A 25,891-nucleotide genomic window follows, 5' to 3' on the forward strand; every position below is an offset into this window, starting at 1 on the left:
AATGTCTTGTCCAGTTAAAACTTGGTTTTCTGATATTCCCCCTCATTCTTCAACGCTTCGGTTTGTAAAATAATTCACTGAAACCTAACTGTATGCTTTATGTTTGGGGTATTTACAAGGCACTCTACAGAGGCAGAGCAATATTCTTGCTCTTGTAATTAAATCCTCCTAAAACTAAAGCTGGTGACGTACCACTTACCTTTCCCACAGTTTATTGAATGCCCGCCTTCAGCTGCTGGTGCCCAAGGATACCCAGGCCTCATTTAAACGTTCACCAAGCTGTCACTGTTGACATGTCTTCAGAGCCAATATGGATAACCTCATATTTATCCACATTGTAATAAACATAATACACTTTTTGTTGTAATAAATAGAAGACAATCTTGTACCTTAGGCCTCCTCTTCCCTTCAACATGATCATCACTGATCTGTCCAAAGCTTCAACTCCCCTTCCAAGCATTTCTCTGTGGCCCTCTAGTTCACTGGTACTTTCAATTGGACGATTGATGATAGCAACGTCATGGTCTCTGCATTGGGGGAAACCAAGTTTGGACCAAGTAACCATTTTGTAGAATTGTCAGAGTTGGCCTGCATTCGTAACCTGTTGTATTTCTCTAGTTCTCTGCTGTTCTTATTTGTTCCCTCCATTGACTTCCTGCACTGTTCATGTGAAGATCAATGTAAATTTTAAAAAAAAAGCCTTTTATACCTCTAAAACTTGGTTCAGCAGAAACTGGGAAAACGTTTCGAAACGTCATCAACATTGCATCTTAGTAATCCATACAATTCTGGAGAAACTCAGCAGGCCAGGCACTATCTGTGGAAGAGAGTAATCAGTTGATGTTTTGTGCCAAGACCCTTCTGATGAAAAAAAGATGAGAAGTCAGTGTAAGAAGGCGAGGGTGGGGGAGGAAGAACTAAACAATAGGTGAAACTGGGGGAGGGGTGAAGTAAAGAGCTGGGAAGTCGTCTAAGAAGTGGAAAGGAGGGAATCTGTTAGGACAGGACAGAAGGCTATGGAAGACGGGGAAGGGGTAGGAGCATGAGAGGGAGGTGATGGGCAGATTAGATGAGGTAAGAGAGAAATTGAAATGGTGAAGGAGAGGGAGGCTATTACCAAACATTCAAGATATTGATGTTCATGCCATCAGGCTGGAGGCTTCCCAGACAAAATATAAGGCATTGCTCCTCCAACCTGAGTGTGGCCTCTTCGCAACAGTAGAAGAGGCCATGGATAGACATGTTAGAATGGGAAGTAGAATTGAAAGGAGTGGTCACTGGGAGATCCCGCTTTTTCTGGCGGATGGAGCGCAAAGTACTTGGCGAAGTGGTCTCCAATCAGGAGAACACACCTGGAGCACCAGATACAGTAGATGACCCCAGCAGACTCTCAGGTGAAGTGTTGCCTCACCTATGGGGCTGTATGGGGCCCTTAAATGGTAGTGAGGGAGGAGGTGTAGGAGCAGGTGTGGCACTTGTTCCGCTTGCGAGGATAAGTACCCGGAGGGACGAATGGACCAGGGAATCGCTTGGGGAGCAATCCTTGTGGAATGCAGAAAGTGGGAGGGAGGGAAAGATGTGCTTGGTCATGGGATCCCGTTGGAGATGGCAGATTTTATGTGCTGGATGTGGCGGCTAGTGGGGTGATAGGTGATGTCAAGAGGAACCCTGTCCCTGGTGGAGTGGTGGATGGAATTCGGACAGATGTGTGCAAAATGGAAGAGGTGCAGATGAGGGCAGCATTGATGGTGGAAGATGGAAAGCCCCTTTCTTTGAAGGAGGAGGACATCTCATAATTTCTGGAATGAAAAGCCTCATCCTGAGAGCAGATGCGTCGGATGGCATTCTTACAATGACAGGGTGGGAAGATGTATAGTCCAGGTAGCTGAGAGAATCAATGGGTTTGTACAGTGCCTTGGAAGTTTTCATGTTTCTTTGTTTTTACTACTGAATCACTGTGGACTTAACTTGGCTTTTCTGACACTGATCAACAGAAAAATACTTTTGTGTCAAAGTGAAAATAGATCTCTACAAAGTGATCTAAATTAATTACAAATGTACGAGACAAAGCAGTCAATAGCATAGATGTTCACTCCTTGAAGGCAGTATTTAGTAGATGCACTTTTAGCAGCAATTACAGCCTTGAGTCTGTGTGGATAGGTCTGTATCAGCTTTGTACATCTGGACACTGCAATTTCTGCTTTTTTCACAGAACTGCTCAAACTCTGTCAGATTGCCTGGGGATTGTGAGTGAACAGCCCTTTTCAAGCCCAGCCACAAATTCTCAATTGGATTGAGGTGTGACTTTGTCTGCGGGCTTGATGGTGAGGATAGGATTAGTGAGGAGAGAATGGAGAGCAGTGTGTTCAGATGGAGTGAGGTTAGAATTGGAGAGGGTAGTAAAGTCAAGAAGTCGATGTCTCATAAGCAGTTAGCAATGAAAAGATCCAGAGCAGGCAGAAGACTGACAAGAGGAGTAGGGTTGAAGACAGGAAGAGGCATCAGTGTGGGCTGGAGACTCCTTGCTAAAAACATTGCATATTAACTCCTTTTTACCCTCCATAAGTATTTCTTGACCTGTGGAGTATTCCAACAATGTCTGTTCTTGTATGAGTTTTTAAAAAAAATCCTTGTATGGTGGAGCTTTTGAATTCTGAACTTGGTAGTTCCCATTCCAGATCTCGTGGCTTCTTGTCAATGGCATCCTCTTGTTCTTTGTCATGTGCTGCACTATATAAGGGGAAAGATTTCAAGTCTGATCTGTCTGTTAAATAGGCTCCAAATCATCAGCAATTTATTCCTCATGTACTTAGTGATTTTCTTCAGTAAGATTCTTTAGTGCAATTAATTTGGGTGATGCTCTACATGGAAATATTTCAGTTTTAATGTGTTTAATATTTCAAAAAGCTTAACAGAAAAGATGAAGGCAGTTGCTTCCTATTATGAACTTAACTTCCTCTTAGAACTTGGGTCATTTAACTGGAAGCGGTAGGGCAGCTGGCAGTAGTTTTGAGAATTGTGTGCTAAAGCTGAGAATAGTGGAAAGAGTTTGGTGTAGCAGTTTTACTAAGGTGTGCCTACTGTTTGGAAAAATTGATCATGATCTCTTTAATTTTAATGAAACTAATTTATTAAAACTCAATTCTTGTAAATAAAGCAAATCCATAAAGCAAGACTTTGCAGTTAAGTTCCACACAAATTGTAGTGCAGCTGCTTGCAATGATTGTGGGGTGTGTTGTGGTTGATATTACCAAGGAAGTGCAAATGGGGGTAACAACGCAGATTACTTCAGCTCTTTGCTATTGATGTGATATTGTATATCTGCTGTATTCAGTTACGTCATCTGACATACAGGCTGGTGGTCCGGAATGTTCAGTCGCCTCAGAGTAGCTCATGTTTCTCTGAGAGGCAGCTTGGGTGGGGAGACGGCCATGTTCCTTGCCAGAGTCTTCTGCACTCCCCTTCCACCTCGACAAGGAGATGGGTTATCTTGGGTTTGCCTGTCAGAGATATGGCTGCTATGCCTTGAGAGGAAATTAAAATAGATTTCTATTTTTACTTCATGTCTGTAGACTGTAAATGACCTGTCATTTCCTCAAAGCAAGTTGGAATATTTATGAATATTTTAGGGATGGGACGCTTTACCGGCCAAAGGTGACTTGATTTCTAAAGCATACATTTTTTCCCCTCTCTGTGATTTAGTGAAAGCTGGGGATCAGTTTTTTAATCTTCAGTCCTTTAAAGTGCCAGTTGACTTTGTTCTTGATGGTCCACTGTGGACTTTGGGAAGATGAGGATATGATTTGTTTCCTCTCCTTCCCCCCCCCCCCACCCCTCCAAGGAATAATGACCCACAAGTTTCCCCCAGTAGTTTAAGAATAATATAAATTTGTTAGTTATGATAACAAAATGGCTACCTAGCATGATAGAAATTCTGTCAGTAGATTCAAGTTTGGGTTTTGGTTCAGTTCATTCTTAGCAGATGCAGTATGTATTGGTTCAATAATATAAAAGATGGCAATAATACTTTGTATCAGACAGTGCTGTTGAGAGTGTTGCCTTCAAGAGAGTCTGTTTCTTGATGTATCTTTTTCCCTTTTACAGCACCACAAGCCTGCTGACACTTTTGAGTAGGTATTATATGTAAACTATTTGCCATGGGGTTAGGAGAGAGATTACAGTGCTTGACTGCTTGACTAGTCCCAATGATAATTGCTGGTAGTCTTTCCTACTGTAAATCACAAACTATTTAATTCAGGTAAATGCGGGAAGTATTTTAGTAAGGTAAAATAAACAGTGTTTAAAATCAGTGAGTGCTTGATCAATATCTTTGGTAGTTTTACAGTTAAGAGATTATTGACTTATGGTCTTTATTTGGCTTTTGGCATTGAAACAGGTAACTGAGTCTCAGTAATTAATGCAAATACTGGTAAATGCATCAAGAGGCATATGTTATGTTATTTCACTTAAAACATTGCCGCTGGACTTGCAACTTGCTTCTGATCTGTGGATTTAAAGATAATCAAGGCAAGCCAATGTAAGAGATTAAGTTTTATTTTCAAGCAATCAAAAGCATGTTCATTGATTCTTTAACAATTGAAATATCTGACTGTAAGTTCCATGAAATAAATTATGCTGTAGAGTTCCCAAATCCATTTTGAAAATCCTGTTCCCATCCATCAAAACAAGTAAGTGGGCTTGCGTACACATGGTCACAATTTCCCCAAATAATGACTGTGTAAGCAACAATTATTTCCATATGTAGGGGAAGTTAGTCTTGGTAATGACTAGCTTTTTTATCATTGATTATTAGCTTTCAATAAACAGGAAGTAATAATTCTTATTCCAATATGTTTTCTCACAGCAAGCACTCAGTGAGGAGCAATGGGTGTCTGTTATTTCATTTAAATTTATACTTCAGAACTACTGAAATTCTCGTTGCTGTCTGTGCTGAATTTAATATTTAATCATCTGTTTCTCTTTTCTAAGATTTAATATTTGTCCTTTATCGAGTATCACACAATTTGATTACATTTCCTGATCCTTGCCAGGATAATTGATCATTTCAAAACCTAAGTCTCAGCATCTGATCAAGGTTACATCCTCTGCAGTCTCTCCCTACCTAGATCTACATATTGCTTGCCATCTCTTGTTTCACCCCCTTCCCATGCCCCCTCCTCTTGATACTGGCATTTTTCCTCCTACCCTTTCTATCTAGATGAAGGGTGTGGGCCTGAAACATCAACTGATCATTTCCCTCCACGGATACTGCCTGACCCATTGAGTTTCTCCAACTTGTGGTTCGTTGCTCTGAATGACAGTGGCATTATATTCCAGAATAGATTTAATGCAGTGAGATGTTTACAGGTGACTTAGTGATGCTTAGTTTTGGTGAATATAGTTTTGAGGAAACATCGTGGGGTTGAAACAGGTTGTAAAATTGGTCATTAACACTTGAAACAGAAAATGAGCATGAGGAGGTGATTCAGATGATTGATCCTTACTGGACCTGCTTCACCATTCAACAAGATCATGGCTAGTTATTTAACCCTGTATCATGTTCCCATCTCCTCATTCACAGATCAAGAAGAAACAACAGGATGTTCTAGGCTTCTTGGAAGCCAATAAAATAGACTTCAAAGAAATGGATATAGCAGCAAATGAGGAGAATCGAAAGTGGATGAGGGAAAATGTTCCCGGGGAAAAGCGCCCTCAGAACGGTATTCCTCTTCCGCCACAGATATTCAATGATGAGCTGTATTGTGGGGTAAGATTTTTTAAAAATATATTGTTTTTTTTTTTCGCTCTTTTCCCCCCCCCCCCAACTTATAAGTTGTATATGCATAATTTACAGATTGCATTGTGACTTGAGCATCTGGTAGGAGAGTAAAATGAGTTTCCTGTAAGCAGGTAGATGGTCAGAGTAGAATTGATGGGCCAAAAGGTATGGAGTCATTGTCATATAAAAGTGCCCTTTGGCACTTTTAAGAGCAGGCCCTTTGGCCCATCTAGTTTGTGCCGAACCATTAACCTATCTACTCCCGATGACCTGCACCCGGACCATAGTCCTCCATACCCCTACCGTCCATGTACCTATACAAACTCTTTTAAAAATTTGAAATCAAGCTTGCATAGGCCACTTGTGTCTGTGTGGAATAAGTCTTGAGTATTTGAACTGTGCCTCCTTTGCCGGCTCTGGCGTTAAAATTTAAGTAATCACATCAAGGCATTTTACAAATGTGATTCATCCATAAAATAGTTTCATCTTGGCCCTTTTGCAATTGATATTAACCTAAAGCAGAAAAGTAAACAAAAAAAATTCTTAAAATTGAAGAGCATCTTCTTTTACATGTATCCAATTTTAACTACTTCAGTACCATGTAACTGTAATCTCATTGTAACGGTGTTCATGTCGTTTGCAGTGTTAATTAAAAGCTAGCTTGTTGTTAACTAATCTGATTATGTTATTATTCTTGCCATTGTAGGATTTCGATGCTTTTTTCAATGCCAAAGAGGATAATGGAGTTTACGCATTTCTTGGCCTGACACCACCACCTGGTTCAAAGGTATATCCCTGCACTTTCATTAATTTGTATTTTAAGTGATTATGGGGGGTGGGGAAGATCATTTGTCATTGGGAAAGCTTTTCGAGAGACAGATTTACCTGTTTAAAATAAAATCACAATGATTTTAAAACACTGTAGTATTGGGGAAATAATGGTTTAGCGTACATGTGCTTAGAACTAAATGGAGTGAAATGAATTTGAATTTCTACCAGTTCAAAAAAATTGGATTGTATATGCTCTCTGAGCATTCTGACAACTCCTTGATGTGAAAGTTTGGAAAATGTGTGTAAAGAAATAAAAGTAATATGGATTTAGGTTAACATCTTTTGTGGGCTTGTCTTCTGAATATTTTTACATGCAGTCAGACTTTTGAACTACAGTAACTGAATGCTATCCTGCTTTCTATGTTCGATGTAGATAAAGATTGGCAGAGTTATTGATGGTCCTGTTCATTTTGGGCCATTTCATTGATTTGTGTGTTTTGCATGATTCCTTCTGTAATCACCTTGCATTGGAGATTCCAACTGTTGTCAGGCAGAAATTTCAAATTCATAACATATTTGTGAGCCTCTTGATAAGATCTCAAGAAATTGTTTCCTGCTTGTGATGGTGTCTGTTCAGTTGCTGTATTGTTTCTGTAGGCTGCAGATATTACAGTGGATGCTGAGTCTGACATTAGGGACACGGTTCAAAGTAAGTTGCTGTATGGACTGGGTTGTCCACGTTTCCTAAGCATTGCAGATACTTCCTCCAGTCACGAATACTTCACGTTTCTAACTTGAGCCTTTTAGGTTTTACAGGTAGGAGTTCAATCCACTTAGTATTCTAAGGTAAAACTCCAGTGATTCGACACATTCTGGCCTTTAAGAAGCTGGACTTGCAAATGTTCCAGGCTGTTGGATGTCATTTCTATTAATACCCCTGCAACTGGGCTCACTTTTTATTTGGATGATAGACGACACAGAATATTGTTACAAGTTTTAAGTCAAAGGGAGAATGGGAGTGAGGGGCTACTAAGGTGTTAAGGAGCACGGCAAATATCGCTGAGTTTCCTCCAATATTCTGGCTAAAATGCATCCTTACCAACTTCGTTGTAGCAGGTTATCTGTTTAAAGTTGTATTACTGTTTGCAGCAGCTCTCTGTAAATTAGCTATGTTTTATGTTTTGTAACATCAGAACATTAAACTAATTCAAAAGAAAACGGGTGTCCAAAATTTGAGTCCAAGTATGGGTTTACTTCAAGCGAAGCGAGTGCACATCATGTGACAGTGTGGTGTATGCAATTCGTGTATTATACATATGACCTGTATAAGAATGCTTAATCAAGCAATATAAATGTTACTGAAATAATAAGTCAAGTCACTTTTTATTGTTATTTTGACTATAACTGCTGGTATAGTACACAGTAAAAATGAGACAACGTTTTTCAGAACCATGGTGTTACATGAAACAATAAATACAAAAACTAGACTGAACTACATTAAAAAAAAAACAACACAGAGAAAGCTACTCTAGACCACAGACCTACCCAGGACTGCATAAAGTGCACAAAACAGTGCAAGCATTACAATAAATAATGAGACAATAGGGCAGTAAGTTGGTGTCAGTCCAGGCTCTGGGTATTGAGGAGTCTGATAGCTTGGGGGAAGAAACTGTTACAAAATCTGGTCGTGAGAGCCCGAATGCTTCGGTGCCTTTTCCCAGATGGCAGGAGGGACAAGAGTTTGTATGACAATATATAATAAGCTATGGTTCTTGCATCGAAGACATGACGGTCATTCAAAAAACAGTTCTGTGAATGTACAGTGCAAAAAAGGATGGAAATGGTGCAATATAGTTTTTCTGGGTTTTCAGCTGGAAAAGGGATTTGCTCTGTTTCACATTAAATGGGATGAATTTCAGTTAAGTTTATGACATAATCATGGCAGCAGATTGTATGCATGCTAACAATGAAAAGGATGAGATGGTGGTAAAGTAGAAGGAATTTTCCTCAGAATGAGTATGAAAGAAAACTTGTCAAGGGTTAGTGCCGGTAGGAAAGGGGAAGGAATTCTAGTTGGATCCTTCAGAGCATCTGGAATTGACCATACAAAAATGACGACATAAATGTCAGGATTTGGGACAGGCAGTTGGAACCTTGGGGTCAGCAGTATTTGACCTCAGTTGTGGTGACAATTGTCTCAAGAAATTTTGTGCCAGAGTTGGGTTTATCAAACCTGAAGTGCATGAAGGGAAAAAATTTGAAATGGAGAGTTAGGAATTGTTGCTCATTAAGACAGGCCATAAAATTAGAAATACAATTTGTTGTAAAGTTATAAACCGATTTTAATAGTGATGACAGATCATTGGTTAATGACCTTTTAAAGGTCTGTGCCCACTGGATTAAGCTTGGTCTACTGTTCATTCAGAATGATGACTCTGATTTAAAGCAAAAAGTTTTGGTGGTCAAGGCAAAGGCACTAATCCTATTGTGTGATCTAGAATGCTGTCCTATTGTATTGATTTTTTTTTGCTAGAGTTCAAATTCTTGCTCAAACATTTTTTGGATTTTGCCTCAAATGAGGCAGTGAATATTTAAGATAGACCTGCACTTTGAAATTCAGAATGAGCTGTGATCTTTATTGAAATATGCAAAATTTGATGGATTAGGTCGTAAGAGGCAATTTTCTCCGAGAGCCTAGAAGGAGAGGGCATGCTCTGGGGTGAGGGATTAATCATTTGCAACCAAAGTGGTTGGAATTTTCTATATCTGTGATGGACAATGGCTACTTTCAGGCTGGAATTGTAAATTTTGGACATGGAGAAGGTCAGTGTTAATAGGCAAGGAAATAACAGGAATTAAAGTTGGGCTAGTCCTTTAGCTTTAGTTTTTGATGTATACGTTAACAAGAAACAACACAATCGAACAGCAAGCTACAATTCTACACCCATCCTACAATTTCTTTGACCCACTACCGTCAAGGAGAAGTTACAGGAGCATTGGGACTAGGACTGCCAGACTGGGTAACTGCTTCTTCCCTCAGGCTGTGAGACTAACGAATACCCTGCCACAAGTGAGGTCTCGCCACGAGGACTGAGCTGCTTATTGTACTGTTTACCTGTGCTGTGCACGACATGCATTTTGGAATTTTATTAACTTATTTGTGATAGTACTTTGTTTTATGTGCTGTGTATGTTTTGTGGGTGCACTGTGGTCTGGAGGAATATTGTTATTTGGTTGTATGTATGTACAACCAGATGAGAAAAACTTGAACTTGAGAATGTAATTGCTTGAGAATCTCATCTTAAGAGAAATTAATGAATTAATTCAGGTAGCTGAAAATGGGCTTTTCGTAAAATCTTTATTTGCAGCGTCCAGTCTATTATTTTCACATGTACCACAATAGAATGAAAAGCATTTTTACTTGACCCAGACAAATCATTCTAGACAAATACATTGAGTACAAAAGAAAAATAATGACAGAATGCAGAATATGATTTGATTTTTAAATAGTGGAATCAATTGGAAGAAAAGTATGAAAGTGGTAACTGTGGATTCTCAGTAATTACTGATTATTTTTGAGGGTGCTTGTTGGTATCACTGCATCCAGAAGAATCTGAACTTTCAAGGTACTCTTTTTCATTTATTTATGCTAATTAATTCCATTTGACTGATGAGTCCATGTTGTTGAGAAGAATCCAGTCGAGTGTAACATTTCATAAACTAGCTAGAAAGTTTCTGGAAACTTGATTGCATTTGAAGTTCTATAATCTCTTGCACTGTATAAGATTATACAGCTTCAAATGCAATTGTTTCCACAAACTGGTTTAGATGATCTTTGTGTAAAGACCTTGTGCAGACTCCAGACTGGTGTGTTTAAACTTATTGTTGAGAGTAATGAACACCATTAGTGCTTTTTTTAAATCCCCTGCAGCTGGAGAATTAATTTTCCATGCCATGATAAATGAAAGTTGACCCATGGGATGGGATCGAACAGATGAGCAGGTGAAAAGAGAAAGGGCAAACATCTGCTGTTTGTCTGCTAATCTGGAATAGACTGGCAAAAGTGACAGGCAGAACTGAAATTAAGTGGCTAACTTTATATAGTTGTAGGAATTATAACTCTAATATAGCTCTTTCGTTTCATTAAAGCACGTGGCTTTCTTTTGGAATTTTAGTTTTGAGAATATTTTCCCTTCCACATTATCCACCCCCCTTTAATGCTTTAATGTTTTCCTGCACTGCACTTCTGCACTCCCCCCCCCCCCCCCCCCCCACTTTTTAACATTTGCAAGGTCTGTGAGTGAGGTGGTTAGCGAATCATTTTCACAGTGGACCCACAGCCACTAGGTGCTGGGTTAAGGGTTTCTCAGCATTATTTACCTGTCAGTTGTAGGAATTAATCATTTTGTGATTTTAAATTCTGATCTGCATTTGAGCCAAAATTCAGGGTTCAAATTTTTGCTTTATCTCTACCTTGCACAATTTCCTCCTTGTCTATTATCTTAGTCAATGTTTAAGGATATAAAATTTAATGGAAGAACATCTGTAATTAACTCAGGAAGATGTGATGGATTATAAGTGGCAAAACTACATATTGATAAGAGATTTAAAGAATGCTGTGTGCTTAATGTGTGTAAGATGAGTAAATGAATTCAACATGTAAACTTTTTTCCATTTTGACCTGAATGTTATATAGTGGATTCCAGTTAATTGGGCCATATCAGGACCAGTACGTTTTGGCCCAAGTAAACAGCAGCCCCATTTAGCCAAAGTTTCATGGAAGTAGTTATTAAAGGTATTAAAAAGACAAACTGAGCAACGAATTGTGTACTTAAATGAAATACCGAACAAATGAGAACAGTACCAATATTACTCCAGTATGATAAAGCTGTATTAGTTCCTGATATTTGCCGACAGGAATTCATCCAGTGTACGCTGTAGTGTTCTTTTGATTTTGCTGTAAATAAAATCAGTGCAGACTCTTAGTGTAGATAATGAACTGCCTTCATACAATGCCATTGGTGATTGCATCCTCCAAATCTTTTTCATTATAACATTCAAGGGGATTGTTGATACCTTTTAAAATTCTTTAAAATTTTAAATGCCAAAAACATTCACTTTTGGCAGTTTCTGCCATTTCCAAACCTGGATGCTTAAAACTGCAGTGGGCAAAATAGTTCTGAATTATCTTTCTGCTTATTTCTCGCCAACAGTCAGTGACAATAATCACTCTTTTTTTAAACACAGCTGATAGTTTTTAATGACTTCTGTTCTAAGCACAGTAAAGTACCTAACAGCCACGCAAGTGCACATTGGCTGACGCTAGTTGGAACCTGTTTGGCAACAGAATCCTGACCAATTTAAGTGGTGTAGTGTCCCAAATAGGAGTCCCAGTTGTTTTCTTGAATGGCTTTTGTTCTTTAAGAGTTATCCCAAATAAGCATCTGCCCCAATTAACAGATGGCCCAATTAAGCAGTGTCCACTTTATTTTGAACAAGGCTGCAGTTTACTGATGGGATTGGGATATCTGGTCCTGTTAAAGATTGCATGAGTATTTCTTATGAAGACTTTAATGTTCTTTTTATGTATAAGGAATCTTATTGAAAGCTTGAGTAGCAACTTAAAATTTGGTTTCTGAAATTTGCTTATACTAGAAGTCTAAATCTTTCAATGACTGAGGAACAACACTCGCAATAACTTGGTTTCAGTTTTAATATTTCATGGGTTTGAAAATACACATTTGTCTTGTCCTTCTGATTAGTAGTTTGCCTAACCCTGGATTTCTTGTGCTTGCTTTTTCTCTGGTCCAGGAAGCACATCAGGCTGCAATCATCCAGAACGGTGAAGTTCCAGAAAATAAAGCAATCCTTGTAATTAAGCTTTGAATTTCTTTACAATTTGTAACTGGTCTTGCGTTTGAATTGATGCTTATCCAGCTGTTGATGTATTGTGATTGCTCTGATGCATGCACTGCGCATCACTGTTTAGTTAGAGTTCTATTTCAGAGCAGCATTCTGCTTGGTTTGCAAATATTTTTTGCACGGGTGATAGCTTTGACATTAACCCACCAAAATAGATGCTTTTGATAGGCACTTGTGATGTTTGCACTGTGCATTCATACATCTGAAGCTGTTTTACAGACCTACAGGTTCTGGATTTTGCAAACAGTATATTCTCACCGTGGTCATACTTGAAGCTATAGTATTAATTGTAATGGGGTTGTAATCCATTATACAGTTCCTCTCACAAAAGAGCTCAAGTTACCAGGTGCATTTTAAATGTCAGTTTTGCTTTGAAGTTGGGTTTTTCAAGTTAGTATTATCATAGGATTAAATGCAGAGATATATTGGAAGTTTTATCTGATGTTTCCCAACTTTCCATGGGCTCCATTTATTTTCCCTTATTGGTGACGTAAGTCGCATGCTTTGTGGTTGTAGGTTAACTGGTGAATTGAGCAGAATCATAGAAGCTTCTGGGGATTGGCTAGTGATGTGCCTGGAAAGAAGAATGGAAAACAACGTAGGTGACATGGTTGGCAAACTAAACGAGGTGCAGATCGAGGAGTTCAAATGCCAACCTTTGCAGGTGACTGCACACAATGTGTCAACCTTGCACTTCAGTGTATGTGTGGTCAAATATGGATGGCTGAGATTTATTGGAAAATGTACTTTCGTTTTCCTGTCTCTAATGCTGGCTTCCCTGTGGAGCCAATGGTTTGCCTCAATCCTGAGAAAATCGTTCTGGGATCCTGCAACAAGTAAGAACTGGAGTAGGGTTGGTAGCCTGGTCGATAGAGGTCTGAGGCAAGAAATGAAAGGGCAAGTTCTTTTTTTTCTATTAAATTATTTCAATTTATTATTTGATTGAAGTATAAACAAAGCATTAGAAATGAAATTATTTAACTGAGTGAGCTACGCCAGCTATCGTAGCCCCTCAGGCTTGTTTCAGGTGGAGGTGGTCTCTGGAGTGTGCGGTTAGATGCACTTCTAATCTGGCCTCACAACTGGAATCTGGGTGTTTAATTTGGCAAAGTGTCCCTTCATCTCTCAGTGTGAGTGTGGGATTGCACTGGGTGGTGATTGCAGATGAGTCTATACCGAGAACTTGTGGCCCATTAGTTCGTTTGTTATGTGCTGTGTCACGTGACATGGGTGATCATGGTCTTTTTCCATGACTGTCTTTATGGCTGCCATTATCAATACTCTTCAGAGATGGTCTCTCTGGCATCAGTGGTCACATAACCAGGACTTGTGATATGCACTAGCTGCTCATATGCCCACCCGCCACCTGATTCCACAGCTTCATGTGACCCCGATCTGGGGGAAGCGGAGGTTGTTGCTAAGCAGGTGCTACACCTTACCCAAGGCTGACCTACACTCCAGTGGAGGAAAGGTGAGCTTTGCAGCACCTTCGGTAGAGACCCTTCTCCACCCCTGGCCCATTAGTACAGTTGCTGAAAATACATATCGAATCTTTGTCCAGGCCAGTACTGCTGCAAATTGTAATGTAAAGGAGATAATGTAAAACATTAAGTAACTGGATTTTAACCAGTTGAGTGGCATTCTGCATATTGTTGTGCAGGAAATGTATTATTGGTGTAACAGGAAGGGTTGGGAATTTCATTAATGTGGAGAGAATGCAGCAGCTGACTTCCTTGGAGAAGCAAAGTCGTTTCCCCCCCCCCCCACCCCCCCAGAACATTTTGAATTGTTCGATTTCAGACTTGAAGACCTGCATGTATCTTGAATATTCATGACTTTGGGTATGATTAGCTGGCAAGCTCATTGACATGCTAAATTACCTCCATTGTTGATACTTTTGATTGTAACCAAAATACCCACGAGTTAAGTAGCATAAGCACCGGGAGGAGATGGAGCATTGTGATCTGAAATCTTTTTTGTTATTTTCTTGTAATATTATGAAAAAAATGGGTAGCACTGAAATAGATAATATGCAATCGGAATGACTATTAAAGAAAATTAGGGCAGAGAGCACGAAAGTGAATTCAGGCTGTGAAACTCTGAACCAAAGCTATGACAGCTTTAGAGCATTGACTGGAGCTTGCACCAGAATCCTTGAAGAGGATTCAAATGAAACAGAGGTTTAAAGGTTCATTTTAATATCACAGAATGTATACAGTATACAACCTGAAATTCTTACTCTTCAGAGACCTCCATGAAACAATAGCCCGACAGAATGAATGATAGAAACATTGTAGACACCCCTGCCCTCTCTCTTTGAACTACCCTGTAGGGCTGCATTTATTGCTCAGAGGAGAAATATCAATGGCACCTTGGGTCAAATAATCTGTCTGTGTTGGAAAGACTGGATACTAGAGAACAAACTGTGTCTTCAAATCTCAAAGGAAATGAATTTTAAATAAATCCAGCTACAAGAAATGTAGATTTGTCAATGGAGCCTGGTTAAAATCTAATTCTAATTTCAGTCATTTTTTAAAAAAAAAGAGTGAGGACAAATTGCAATGTATAATTAATTTTGGTTTAATTAACAAATAGTCTTTCAATAACATTGTTTACAACATATTTGCATGGCGCATCTTTTTCCTCACTTCCATTTCTCTTTTTGGTGTGCCAATGAGCAGCCCTTGTGTAGAACCACTGAAGATCAGCTCGGAGAAAGTAATGAAATGTTACATAATCACTTTGAGCGGTCAACAGACATAAATGTAATTATGTATTTGCTTATATTGCTCTGCGTGTGTATACGTTGCATGTGTTTTGTGTGTAATCTTTCATTTTTAACCAGATGGAAATTTATAAGATTGTAAGTTAAATCCTTAACCTGAATAACTCTCTAGCAGATGAGCAATATTTTTAATACAATTAATTTGGAGGAAAAAAAAGCTTGGAATAATAGTAAATAAGTTTGTCATACAATTCCATATTTATAAATGCTGTATAAACCCTGGCCTGCAAAATATTAAAGTAGGGGAAGGATATTATATGGTGCTTCAAATTTTTGTAGAGTATTTTGACTTTTAAAATCATCGCCATCAGATAATTTTTGGGCAGAACTTTACTTTCAGCTCTTTGAAGTGAGTTATAAAGGCTTGTACCTTCAGCTGTTACGTTATAAATTTTCAACCTTGTTTTATGTATAATCTGACAATGGCATTACATCTGTCAGGATTTTAAGTTAAAACTGACAATTGAACTTGTAACACCTTTAAATCTGATTACTTCAAAATATAAACTAAGGTAGTATTTAATCTTTTATAAAACTGGAACATGTCTCCTAAGGGAGAACAAACAATTATACTGGAGAACTTTGTATTTCCACTTCATACCCCCTGAAGACTTCAAGCAATGTGATAGTTTATCTAGGCAGTAGAATTTATAGCAGACAATAAGCTCAGGTTTTTCCTCCCTCCTTAACTAAAGGGAAGAAACAAGTTTGTGCTAATCTCATTTTTTGCTATGTTTTGTATTCACGCATGTTCACGTATTAAATTCCTCCTTTTGTTCAGCCCATTGATCATCACTTCAGTTCTACTGAATCACACTCCCGATGCCTGCTCGACACCGATGCTAACAAGTGTTTGCTCACTTTTGAATTTACAGCACCTGTAATCTTCCACCTTTTGTCAGAACCTCTAGAATCAGTGGATGTTTTTTAAAAAAAAATGTTCTTTGTTTCCCTTCAAATGTTGTTATTGTTCTGCAGGAAAACATTGAGAGCGAAACTGCAAAGAACAAGGAGACTGCTCAGCAAATGGTTGAGCCAGAAGACGATGTAGGAGAATCTCTCAAGCCTGTAAATCTTTCTTTCTCTTGTGCCTTAGCCACTTCAGTTTGAATGATTAACTCAAGACAAATTTAATTTGGCAATGATCAAGAATCGACATATGCCTAGCATTCTTTTGATAACTCACATTCAATTTTATAATCTTCTTTGCAGCTAACGAGCTAATTGAATTAGGACACCAAACATTAGGTGAAGAAATTGAGGATAGGGTATTACAACATTTTAGAATATTTTTTCCTCAATTTTCGAGATTGCTCATCTCAAAGTAACAATACTGTAATATGCAAAAATCTTAAGCACTTATTTATCTAGGGTACCCCAGACTGTATTTGTCAATGTGGAGTGAAGAGCAAATTTATAATTCTGGCAGGAGCAAAGGATGTTGGGAATGGTGAGGGTGGAGCACCATGGGAAGGGTGTGGGACAGGTGGCAGAGGAGGAGTGCTGGGGTGGGGGTGGGGGGAAAAATTATGCAGGTGCAGACGCACCCAGCCCTGAGAAACCAGGCACGGTCACTTGATTCCAAACAATTGGTTTATTGATCATTATGGAATGTCTCTCTGGTGCTTCTCTCATCCTTTTTTTTTACCCAACCACGATTCTTCTCTCTCTAACCCCTTCCCACTCTGAGTCCACAATAGAGACTCACGTATATCAGAAACTAGTTCATCATCACTCACATGTCATGAAATTTGTTCTTGCAGCAGCAGTACACAGCAATACATAAAATTACTACAGTACTGTGCAAAAGCCTTGGGAGCCCTAGCTAATATCTGTACAGTATTTCCAGTAATCATGGGAATAACTCCTAGATGTACCTAATAAAGGGAATTATAGGCCAGTTAGTCTGACCTCAGTGGTTGGGAAGATGCTGAAGCCAGTTGTTAAGGATGAAGTCTTGGAGGCTCATGATAAAACCCCAGCATGGTTTCCCTGAGGAGAAAATTATGCTTGACAAGTCTATCAGAAATCCTTGAGGAAATAACATGCAGAGATAGACAAAGGAGAATTAGTGAATGTCGTGTACTTTGTCAGAAGGCCTTTAACAAAGTGCCACACATTGAGGCTGCCTAACAAGATAAGCGGGAGTAAAGGGAGCCTTGTCTGTTTGGCTGCGGGTGGTTGGTGGTGTTCCGCAGGGGTAGGTGTTGGGGCCAGTTCTTTTTGAGCTTTATGTCGGTGATTTGGTGAATGGAATTGAAGGCTTTGTGGCCAAGTTTGCCAACGATACGAAGAAAGGCAGAGGAGCAGGTAGTCTTCAGGAGGCAGCAAGGCTGCAGAGGGACTTGGACAGATTAGGAGAACAGGTAAAGAAGTAATAGATGGAATAAAGTTTTGGGAAGTGTACGATCATGCACTTTGGTAGAAGTGCATAAGTTATTTTCTAAAGGAGAAAATTTTTAAAATCAAAGGTACAAGGGCACTTGGGAGTCCTTGCAGTATTCCCTGAAGCAGGTATTCCCAACCCTTTTTATGCCATGGACCCCAGGGTGGGGTCCCTGCCCTAAAGGATAACTTGCAGGTTGAATTGATGGCGAGGAAGCAAACAAATGTTACCATTCATTTTGAAAGGACTAGAATATGAAAGGAAAGATGTATAATGCTAAGGCTTTATAAAGCAGTGGTCATACTTGGAGTTTTTTGAGCAATTTTGGGCACTTTATATTGGAGACATTGAAGAGGAGGTTCAGGAGAATGATTGTGGGAATGAAAGGTAATTCTGGGTATGACAAGCGTTTGAATTCCATTGATTCACCACACCATTCTCTGGCTAAAGAAATTCCTCTTCCTCTCTGTTCTGAAAGGACACCCCTCCATTCTGAGGCTGTGTCCTCTGGCGTTAGACTCCTCCACCATAGGAAATATCTTCTCTATATTTACTCTATTGAGGCTTTTCAACAATGGATCGATTTCAGTGAGGTCACCCCTCATTCTTCTGAATTCCATTGAGAAAGAGGTCCAAAGTCGACAATGCTCTTCTTATGATGAGCCTTTAAATCCTGTAATTATTTTCATGAGCCTCCTTTGAACCCTCTCCAGTGTCAGCACACCTTTCTTGGATAAGGGGACCAAAACTTCTCTCCATGTTTCAAGTGACTTGTATGCTTCAGGGCCTCACCAGTGACTTACAAAGCCTCGGCATTATGAATGGTGTCAGATTGTTTCTGCTTGTAGACTTGCTTCACCTCAGGAGTTTTCAACTGGTTGAAGCTGAGGATTTGGGAAGGAGAATCAGTTCTAGGCAAATATGGAGGTAGAAGCTTGAAAATTCTCTGTAAAGTGTTTGAGGTTGGTTGTTTTTAAACCTTTCTGAGATTTGCTTCTCTTGGCAAATGATGGATGGAAAAGGGAATGGGGGAAATGCAGATTTATGTAACGAATCAGCCATTGATAGGTACTGTTCATATTTTGCTATCGTTTGTCTTGTTCACTCTGAAGATTTTTTTTCAACCTTATCTCCCAAATAATCCTTGATTGTTCCACTTCCACACTTACATTCATTTATCTGCAGACTTGTTTACTAGGATGTAGTAAGAATAATGGAAGTGTTGTTAATGGGTACTTGATGGTAGGCTTGAGGTCGAGCCAAGGAATGTTCTGTGTTTCAATCACAGTTGCTGAAGACAGTGTTTAAGTTGTCATTTGCAGTGGGCTGCATATTGGTGCTTGTGGTATTGAGATTTGTTTGCTATGTCATTTTTAAACAGTATTTTTACATTCTGTTACTTTGACAAAATTTAGATGAATTCCCCACCATTTTCAACATGAGTAACACTGTTTCCGTTATCCTTGTGTTAATCTTTGAACTAATTGTTTACTTAGATACATTCTGACAAAAAGGCCATTAATGATATTGCATTAAAAATGAATGCCTTCCATTTTACTTTATCCTTTCCAATTTCTTTCACTAAGGAGTCTACTCTTGAAGGCGAATTGGTGGAAAAAGAGGTACTGATCTATAATGCGTGTGCTATAGTACTTGTGCAATAGAAGCATGCATGTGTAGAACACGGGAGAGAGAGAGAAAGTAATTACTGGGACTCTTTGGAAAGATGTCTGTAAAGTTAGAGTTTTAAGGCTTCAAGGGTGGTGGCATCAGAAAGACTGGGGGTGTGTATTGAAGTCCCAAGCAAACAAGCAATAATAGAGAAATGGGAAGTGCAGACTACAATGACGAGAGAACCAGAGGAAAGGAAATGGCTAAAGGGGTTTGAAGAATTAAAATCTTGTCTGGAAGAGTGAAGATTTTATTGTTGGGCAAAGTGAGCAGTTTAATGATAAGAAAGATGAAAGTTGCAGGACATTACAAACAAATGGGTTAGATCATTAGTGGAGAAGTGAGATGGTGAGAATGTTACAGGAGTGAATACTGTTGTGATTCACCTCATGACTGGTCAGAAACAAGGACAGAATTGTGGCCAAGCAGTTTGGATTCATGGGAGGTGGGTGGAGAGGAAATCTCCACCTGATGCTTTGATCTTCCTGATCTGTTGGAAATTTTCAATCATCTTGAAATAATATCACTGGTGTGAAGTGGGAGTGTGTAGGTTGTTGTACACTGTTCTGTATTTTTATGTAATTCAGGATACTGTGTGTGGTAGGAAGGAGTTGGTATCCTCTACACTCTTTACTTTTAATTATCTTAAATCTGTGCTTAACTATTAATTTAACTGCATTAGGATATGGGTATTTCATCAAAACCTTGCAAAACCTATTGTTTAATCCCCTGGTGTTCACCTTCCAAAAGAAAAGATCAGTTTATCTTCATTTAAAATTTCCAGATTTGGACAAGATCTCTGCTCTACTTGCACGTTATCATACTTTTCTCAATCTGTAATCCAGTGACTGACACACCTAATAGTACTGTAGCTGGAGCCTAACTATATGCAATCCTGTGTTTGCATCCCAGCTTTTGTATTTTGTGGAGATTTTTATTTGTATTTTTTTTAACCTGTCCCCTAGTGTAGATTAGGGGGAATATGAATCTCTTCATCTTTCAGCATCCTACCATTTACTGGTTATTTTTCCCCCCTCCTTACTGAATTCTGTAGTTTGACCAGTTCATGATAGGAAATGCCTAAACAAGGTCTTGTAAGGAATGGGTTATATTGGCATTTAAACAGTGTATGCTTGTGGCCAATAGTAAACAATGGAGATAGCAATGATGCTTTTGAAACTTGATGCAACTTTGTATGTGCACACCTACATGAGCACATCTCCCATTTCTTTTCACTGCCTCAGATATTTCTTTTCTCCATGATTTTATGATCAAATGAAATGGAATGGCTGGTCACACAGCTTTGGCCCGATAGTCTGTTAATATTGTGTTTGCAACAATTGAGCTGATTAAAGGAAATGTAATAGGGAATTACTTTCAATACAAACCATTTTGCTGGGAAGGAAATTGGGAGAGCTTTTTTTCTTCAAATCTGTAATTTACTTAATGAGATTGCGTGTAGTGGAACCTCCCTCGCCTTTTAATATTGCCTCCCCTTACACTCAGTACCAACATAGAGCTGCACCCTGAAATGTCGGCCATCCCTTTGTCTCCACAGATGCAGCCTGACCTGCAGACTTCCTCCGGCAGCTTGTTTTCTTGCTCTACATTACAAAGTTCTCTACTCCATGCACCTGAATTACCATAGTGTCTTCTCTTTTCTCTCTTCACCCCTCCCCCATTCCACCACACTCACCATTATTCATGAAGTCTGCTCTAGTTCCACCTTAAAATTTAATGTCTTGAGTAATTGACTGTTTTATCTGATATATGTTAACTTAGAAAATCCATTAAGGTAACAAAAAGTAAACCAATTGTGTATTGGCCATAGACAAAGTTGTTGTGTATGATAGAACTCTTGTGCAGTTACATACTTCTCTATTGTCCCTGGCTTTGTCTCTAACTTGATTCTGTTAATTTTACCAGGACAAGGAAGAGGAGGAACCGGTTTCAGAGGTTCGACCAATAGATTTGGAGTGCCAAGACATCATTACATTAAAAATTAACACATCCTCATGTTAACAAATTTTGTTTTCAAGCATGCCCTCATCATGAATTTGAGTTCATTATGCAAATGGCTTGGAGTTCCTATTAGATTTAGACACATTACATTCCTCATTTTTTTTCACCCTCTCCATCATAGCTAACTAAAACATTTTAACCTTATTGATTTCTATTTAATCAAATATTTATTCCATTTTAATTTCTCCTTTAGAATGAAGAAGAGCAGCCTGTAACTGAGGTAGATGATCTGTCAACTCATCTCATCATCTCATTAATCATTGTTGTTTCCATTTCAATATTTCAAATGTAATCTGGTTTTGTTTGAATCTGGTAGAATTGTTGGAATGCAATATAGTTTAAATTTTTGGAGTTCTATCCAGAATTTAAGTGGCTCTTTCAAGTTACAAATAAATTGTGTGTTTTAGCCAAGTTCAGACTAGTGCCCAGCTCTTCGGTGTGAATGTCTTCTGCAATGTCATAGTGAAATGTCTCTTGGTTGGGTGCGGGGGTAAAATTGGCTGTTAAGATTCAGACCTACTCTGGTCTAGTCAAGTTTGGGTTGCATTTTCACTGTGTCCCAGGCAGACCTATTGTGCTTTCTCCACAAAGAGCACTGCTGGGCTTTGACTTGCTAGTTGAACAGTATTGCAACACACCTTGGTGGACAAAATTCCTTTATCTGGTCAAAATATCACTCAGTTCTGCATAAGAATATTTTCAATTTCCAAGATTGGTAGCTTTCTTTTCAGTACAATTTCATCCACCACTCCCTCATCATTATTGTTGTATTGAATTATTCCATGGTTATTTTATGGAGTATTTTCTGTTCTGCTTTTAAGTTTTTCCTCTTCCTTTTTCTGTCACTCATTTTTCCCCCTCCCCTCCCTACATACGTTTCAGGAGGAGGAAGATGAAGAACCACTGACTGAGGTAGTTTTGAGTCTTTCAACTCGAGCTTGACAATGACATACATAAAATGTGTTTAAATACTGTATAAGTGTGCAACCTGATTGCACATTTTCACATTGGATATTAAATGATTAACTGACAAGTATAAACTTTAATAACTGAAATGGTCTGTGTGCATTTAGAGACACCTTGCATTCTTTGAACTATAGAATGCATTTTAAATATTTAAGTGTATGGCAGTGTCATCATAAGGTAATGAAATTTAATTTAAAGAATATTATATAATTTTTGCCATACATCTTAAATGAGAATGACATGAATGGTGTTGGTGGCCATATTTTCTTTTAGTTACTGATGTTTATGTTCCAGGAAATTTAATGTAGTCGTTTATTTTTTTTATTTCTTGATTAGGATGAAGCGGATGAATCTTAAAACAATGTTTTTGCTTTTGTATGATTTCCTCTGCAAGGGTTTAAGGTAACGCGAAACATATGACTGCCTAAATCAAATATCCTGATTTTAAAAATGCAAAACAGTTAATATGCCTGTTCAGGTTGCTGCTATTGGGCCTGAAACCTAATTAGCTTCAGTGAGTAATGTATCTCAAACTAGCCATCTGAATATGTATTTTGTGGTTTGCAGTTGACTAATCTCTAAAACGTTGTGCATTTCAAGAAGTCCAAATGCATTTGACTGTATTGTGGATGAAGTTGTTGCCTGTTATGCCTCCTGCTGTTCAGGCAGCAATGAAGGTCCTCCATCTCTGTCTGTCCTTGGCCACTCAGCTGTCAAAGGATCCTTCATTGCTGTTTCTGGAACAGTTTTGTTTTATCAGTCAGTGTTGTTAGCTGAACCCCAAACCTGGAGGACCAGTAGTCCACTCTTAGTTTGGCCTCTACTCTTTGACCTGTTTGGTATGGGTGACCTACGAAGAGCCAAAGCATAAAGCCCCGACTCCAACGATGTAGTTCTCAGGGTCATTGAGACACAAGAGGTTGTGGTCCTCTTGGAGGAACTGAGCTGAACTGTTTGCAGTAGATTGCATCATATGACAGGATTAGCTCTGTTCAAAGTGTGTTTGGAACTAATGCATGTACGTGTTTGGCTGTGTTTCCCATATGATTTTGACATTTGAAGTATCTAATTTTTAAAGCATTGAAGTTGAGGCTTTTATATCGTTACACCTGCATATCATATAACATCTGTTTCTTAGAATTTACTGCAACTCTTTGCAAAAAGCATTGTACTTTTCCTTTCCAAGACTTCAATGTAATAGACTCCAGGTAAACCATTTTGTAAACATTGGTCTGCATCAACTGTATCTGCAGGTAGTGAAGCAATGACTACTGATTTGTGGCTAATGACCCTTGCCTTTCAGGTTAATTTTCAATCCATTATTTATTAAAGGATTTGCCAATGATTTTACTGTGTAATATTGTTTCTGCATTTAACCTCAGTTTTAAGTTGTGATATACTGGGGATGTAATATTTTGAACTTTTTGTGTGAAGTGTAAAATCACATGAAATGCTTTGTACATTTGATACATTAAGTCATAATTAAAGACTGTGTAGAATGTAGTGAACTTGCAGTAAATGTAATGATACCAAAATAATAAATTGTCTTGGAGTAAGATAACCATTTGGACAATGTTCCTCCTTTTCCATCCAGCATAGGCTCAAATATTAAGTTGATCATATTGGATACTTGTGTAGAGCAATCCAAAAATAAAGTAAGTTTGGTCAGATGCTCACAACTCTATAAGATTTGTATCTCAATTTTGCTAGGAGAATTCACTAAAAGATTTGAACGGATGTAGAGGGAATTGGTTTCAGAAAACAGCAATATTGATTTCTGTACTTGAGTGGTGTTCTGTTTAATTAAACATCTATTTTCATTGTTTCTCATTTTTAGGAAGCAGAAGCTCTTGCAGAACAACAGCAAGTGTAGGAACTTGAACCAGGAACATTGGACCACCCATGGTAATCACAGAAAAACATTGGCGCTGCCCAAAAAAGTTCTTCATTTCAACGCATGAATTTCAACAGAGGCATAGCCTTCGAACCTCTACTCCCTTTCGCAAACGCTGAGCCTCAACCAAACTAGCCCCTCTGATTTGTAGATGATTTAGATTCAGTGGACTTTTTAGATGCAAATCTAAGTTTTTGGAAGTTAATGCAAGCAGTCCCATTTTCTAAGGCTTGGTTAAACTCTGCTTCTGTTTCTGAAAATTTCTACCTTGCAAATGCCAATTAGAGCCTTAAATCAAAGCTTTCCTCAAAAAATACTGCCAATTATTGCAAAATTTTGCATCATCTTAATTATGCCGTGTTGCCTATTTTCCCCTCTTTTTATCTGCCAGTGTTCCTTTCACTGAAATTAGTTGCTGTGAATGTTGGAGAGAGTAATTACTGATAAATGATGCAGTGGATTTTTTTTATAAAATTGTCTTGTCTGTCATGATTTATTTTAATTTTTGCACTTAACAGAAGTTACATTCATCCCCAAATCTGACAGTGCATGTTGATTCCAGTTCTACGGAGCAGATTTGTTTCTATCCTGAGGTATGCAGCCCAAAATTAGTTCTCCATTCTCATTTCTTACAGTTACACCTTTTCCAATTTCATGTTGGGGTCTATTTCAAGTAACTGAAATACTCAAAACTTTAACTTCCTGCAGCAAAGTATGTATTCTTAACAATACAAAGCAATTTTAAATTTGTTAGGTTATGTAAAACTAAAATGCACTCCTTCTATTAATTAGCAACAGTTCTCCTCCAGACACATGACTACTGACATGTGTATTGGCAGGCAAATTTTCATTATATGTGCCTCATAGATCTTTGCCCAATACTACACCTAACAATTGAAGCAGATAGATTGTTTGATTTATTTGTTTTAACGCTGTTGTGTTCAATATTGAGGAAGGATGCAAAGCACACCAGGAGGCTAGCATGCAGGATATTCAACTGAACTTTATTGTTAACACTGCTTATACAATATGTGAAGTCCCCCCATGTAGGAGCAACTAACTGAGTGACATAGGATTAACCCATTAACTACCACAACAAACCATAACTACAACATTCCAATACTGTCTTGATAAGTATTTTATAATTTGGCATATATTGAGACTAAAAAACTAGGGTAATTGTCGTTTGCATTCCCCAAATTTTGCCTGTTGAATATCAAGGGAGCTCTTGAGCTAAACAAGTTGAAGTAATTAAAGAGTAAATACTAGAAATGGTTTTTGGCTGTGGCTGAGGAAAGACAGAAATTGGACCAACTAACTCCATCGGAAGCTGTAGTGGGTGGCAATGAGATGTCCCTGCGAAACATCAATGAGCAGTGGTCCCTGGTTGATGACCCTGCAGCTGACCTAAGGGCAGTGTTGGAGTTACAGCAGGCAGCAATGCCAAACAGGAAACAATGTCTTTCTGTGAATCTCACTGGAAGTCAGGGAGAAAACTAATATTCCAGATCCCTGAAAGTTTATTAACCTGAAGCAGTGCCTGGCATTTTTCCAGCCTTTTCTGCTTTTTATTTCAGATTTCTCTTCCTTTTGCATTTGCGCAATGTTCCTGTGGTATTTTTCATAATGATAAATGTCCTAGAAAAAAAACAAACTTGATCTAATCATAATGCTGTTTGAATGATATTTAGTTAT

The 25,891-nt window shown here is 38.5% G+C and overlaps 1 protein-coding gene across 15 annotated transcripts in view; it reads left to right on the forward strand.

Annotated features, from left to right (window-relative positions):
* sh3bgr (SH3 domain binding glutamate-rich protein) overlaps positions 1 to 24,685 on the forward strand; it is a 123,481-nt gene extending 98,796 nt beyond the window's left edge. For 3 of the 15 annotated variants that reach the window (XR_009511886.1, XR_009511887.1, XR_009511879.1), the window contains 9 exons: positions 5,582 to 5,767; positions 6,486 to 6,566; positions 12,362 to 12,421; positions 15,154 to 15,237; positions 16,236 to 16,325; positions 19,230 to 19,265; positions 21,241 to 21,270; positions 21,530 to 22,704; positions 24,140 to 24,685. Coding sequence is in view for 6 of the 15 variants with exons in the window: in XM_059968830.1 (XP_059824813.1) it covers positions 5,582 to 5,767; positions 6,486 to 6,566; positions 12,362 to 12,421; positions 15,154 to 15,237; positions 16,236 to 16,325; positions 19,230 to 19,265; positions 21,241 to 21,270; positions 21,530 to 21,556; positions 22,219 to 22,248; positions 22,639 to 22,659 (645 nt within the window). In the remaining 9 variants the exon portion in view is untranslated. The remainder of the gene's footprint in view (positions 1 to 5,581; positions 5,768 to 6,485; positions 6,567 to 12,361; positions 12,422 to 15,153; positions 15,238 to 16,235; positions 16,326 to 19,229; positions 19,266 to 21,240; positions 21,271 to 21,529; positions 22,705 to 24,139) is intronic. The other 12 variants (XM_059968830.1, XR_009511880.1, XR_009511881.1 and 9 more) reach the window with 12 other exon arrangements.
* The last annotated feature ends 1,206 nt before the right edge of the window (positions 24,686 to 25,891 follow it).

This window comes from Hypanus sabinus, chromosome 4, assembly GCF_030144855.1.
Source record: "Hypanus sabinus isolate sHypSab1 chromosome 4, sHypSab1.hap1, whole genome shotgun sequence".
Lineage (NCBI taxonomy): Eukaryota > Metazoa > Chordata > Chondrichthyes > Myliobatiformes > Dasyatidae > Hypanus > Hypanus sabinus.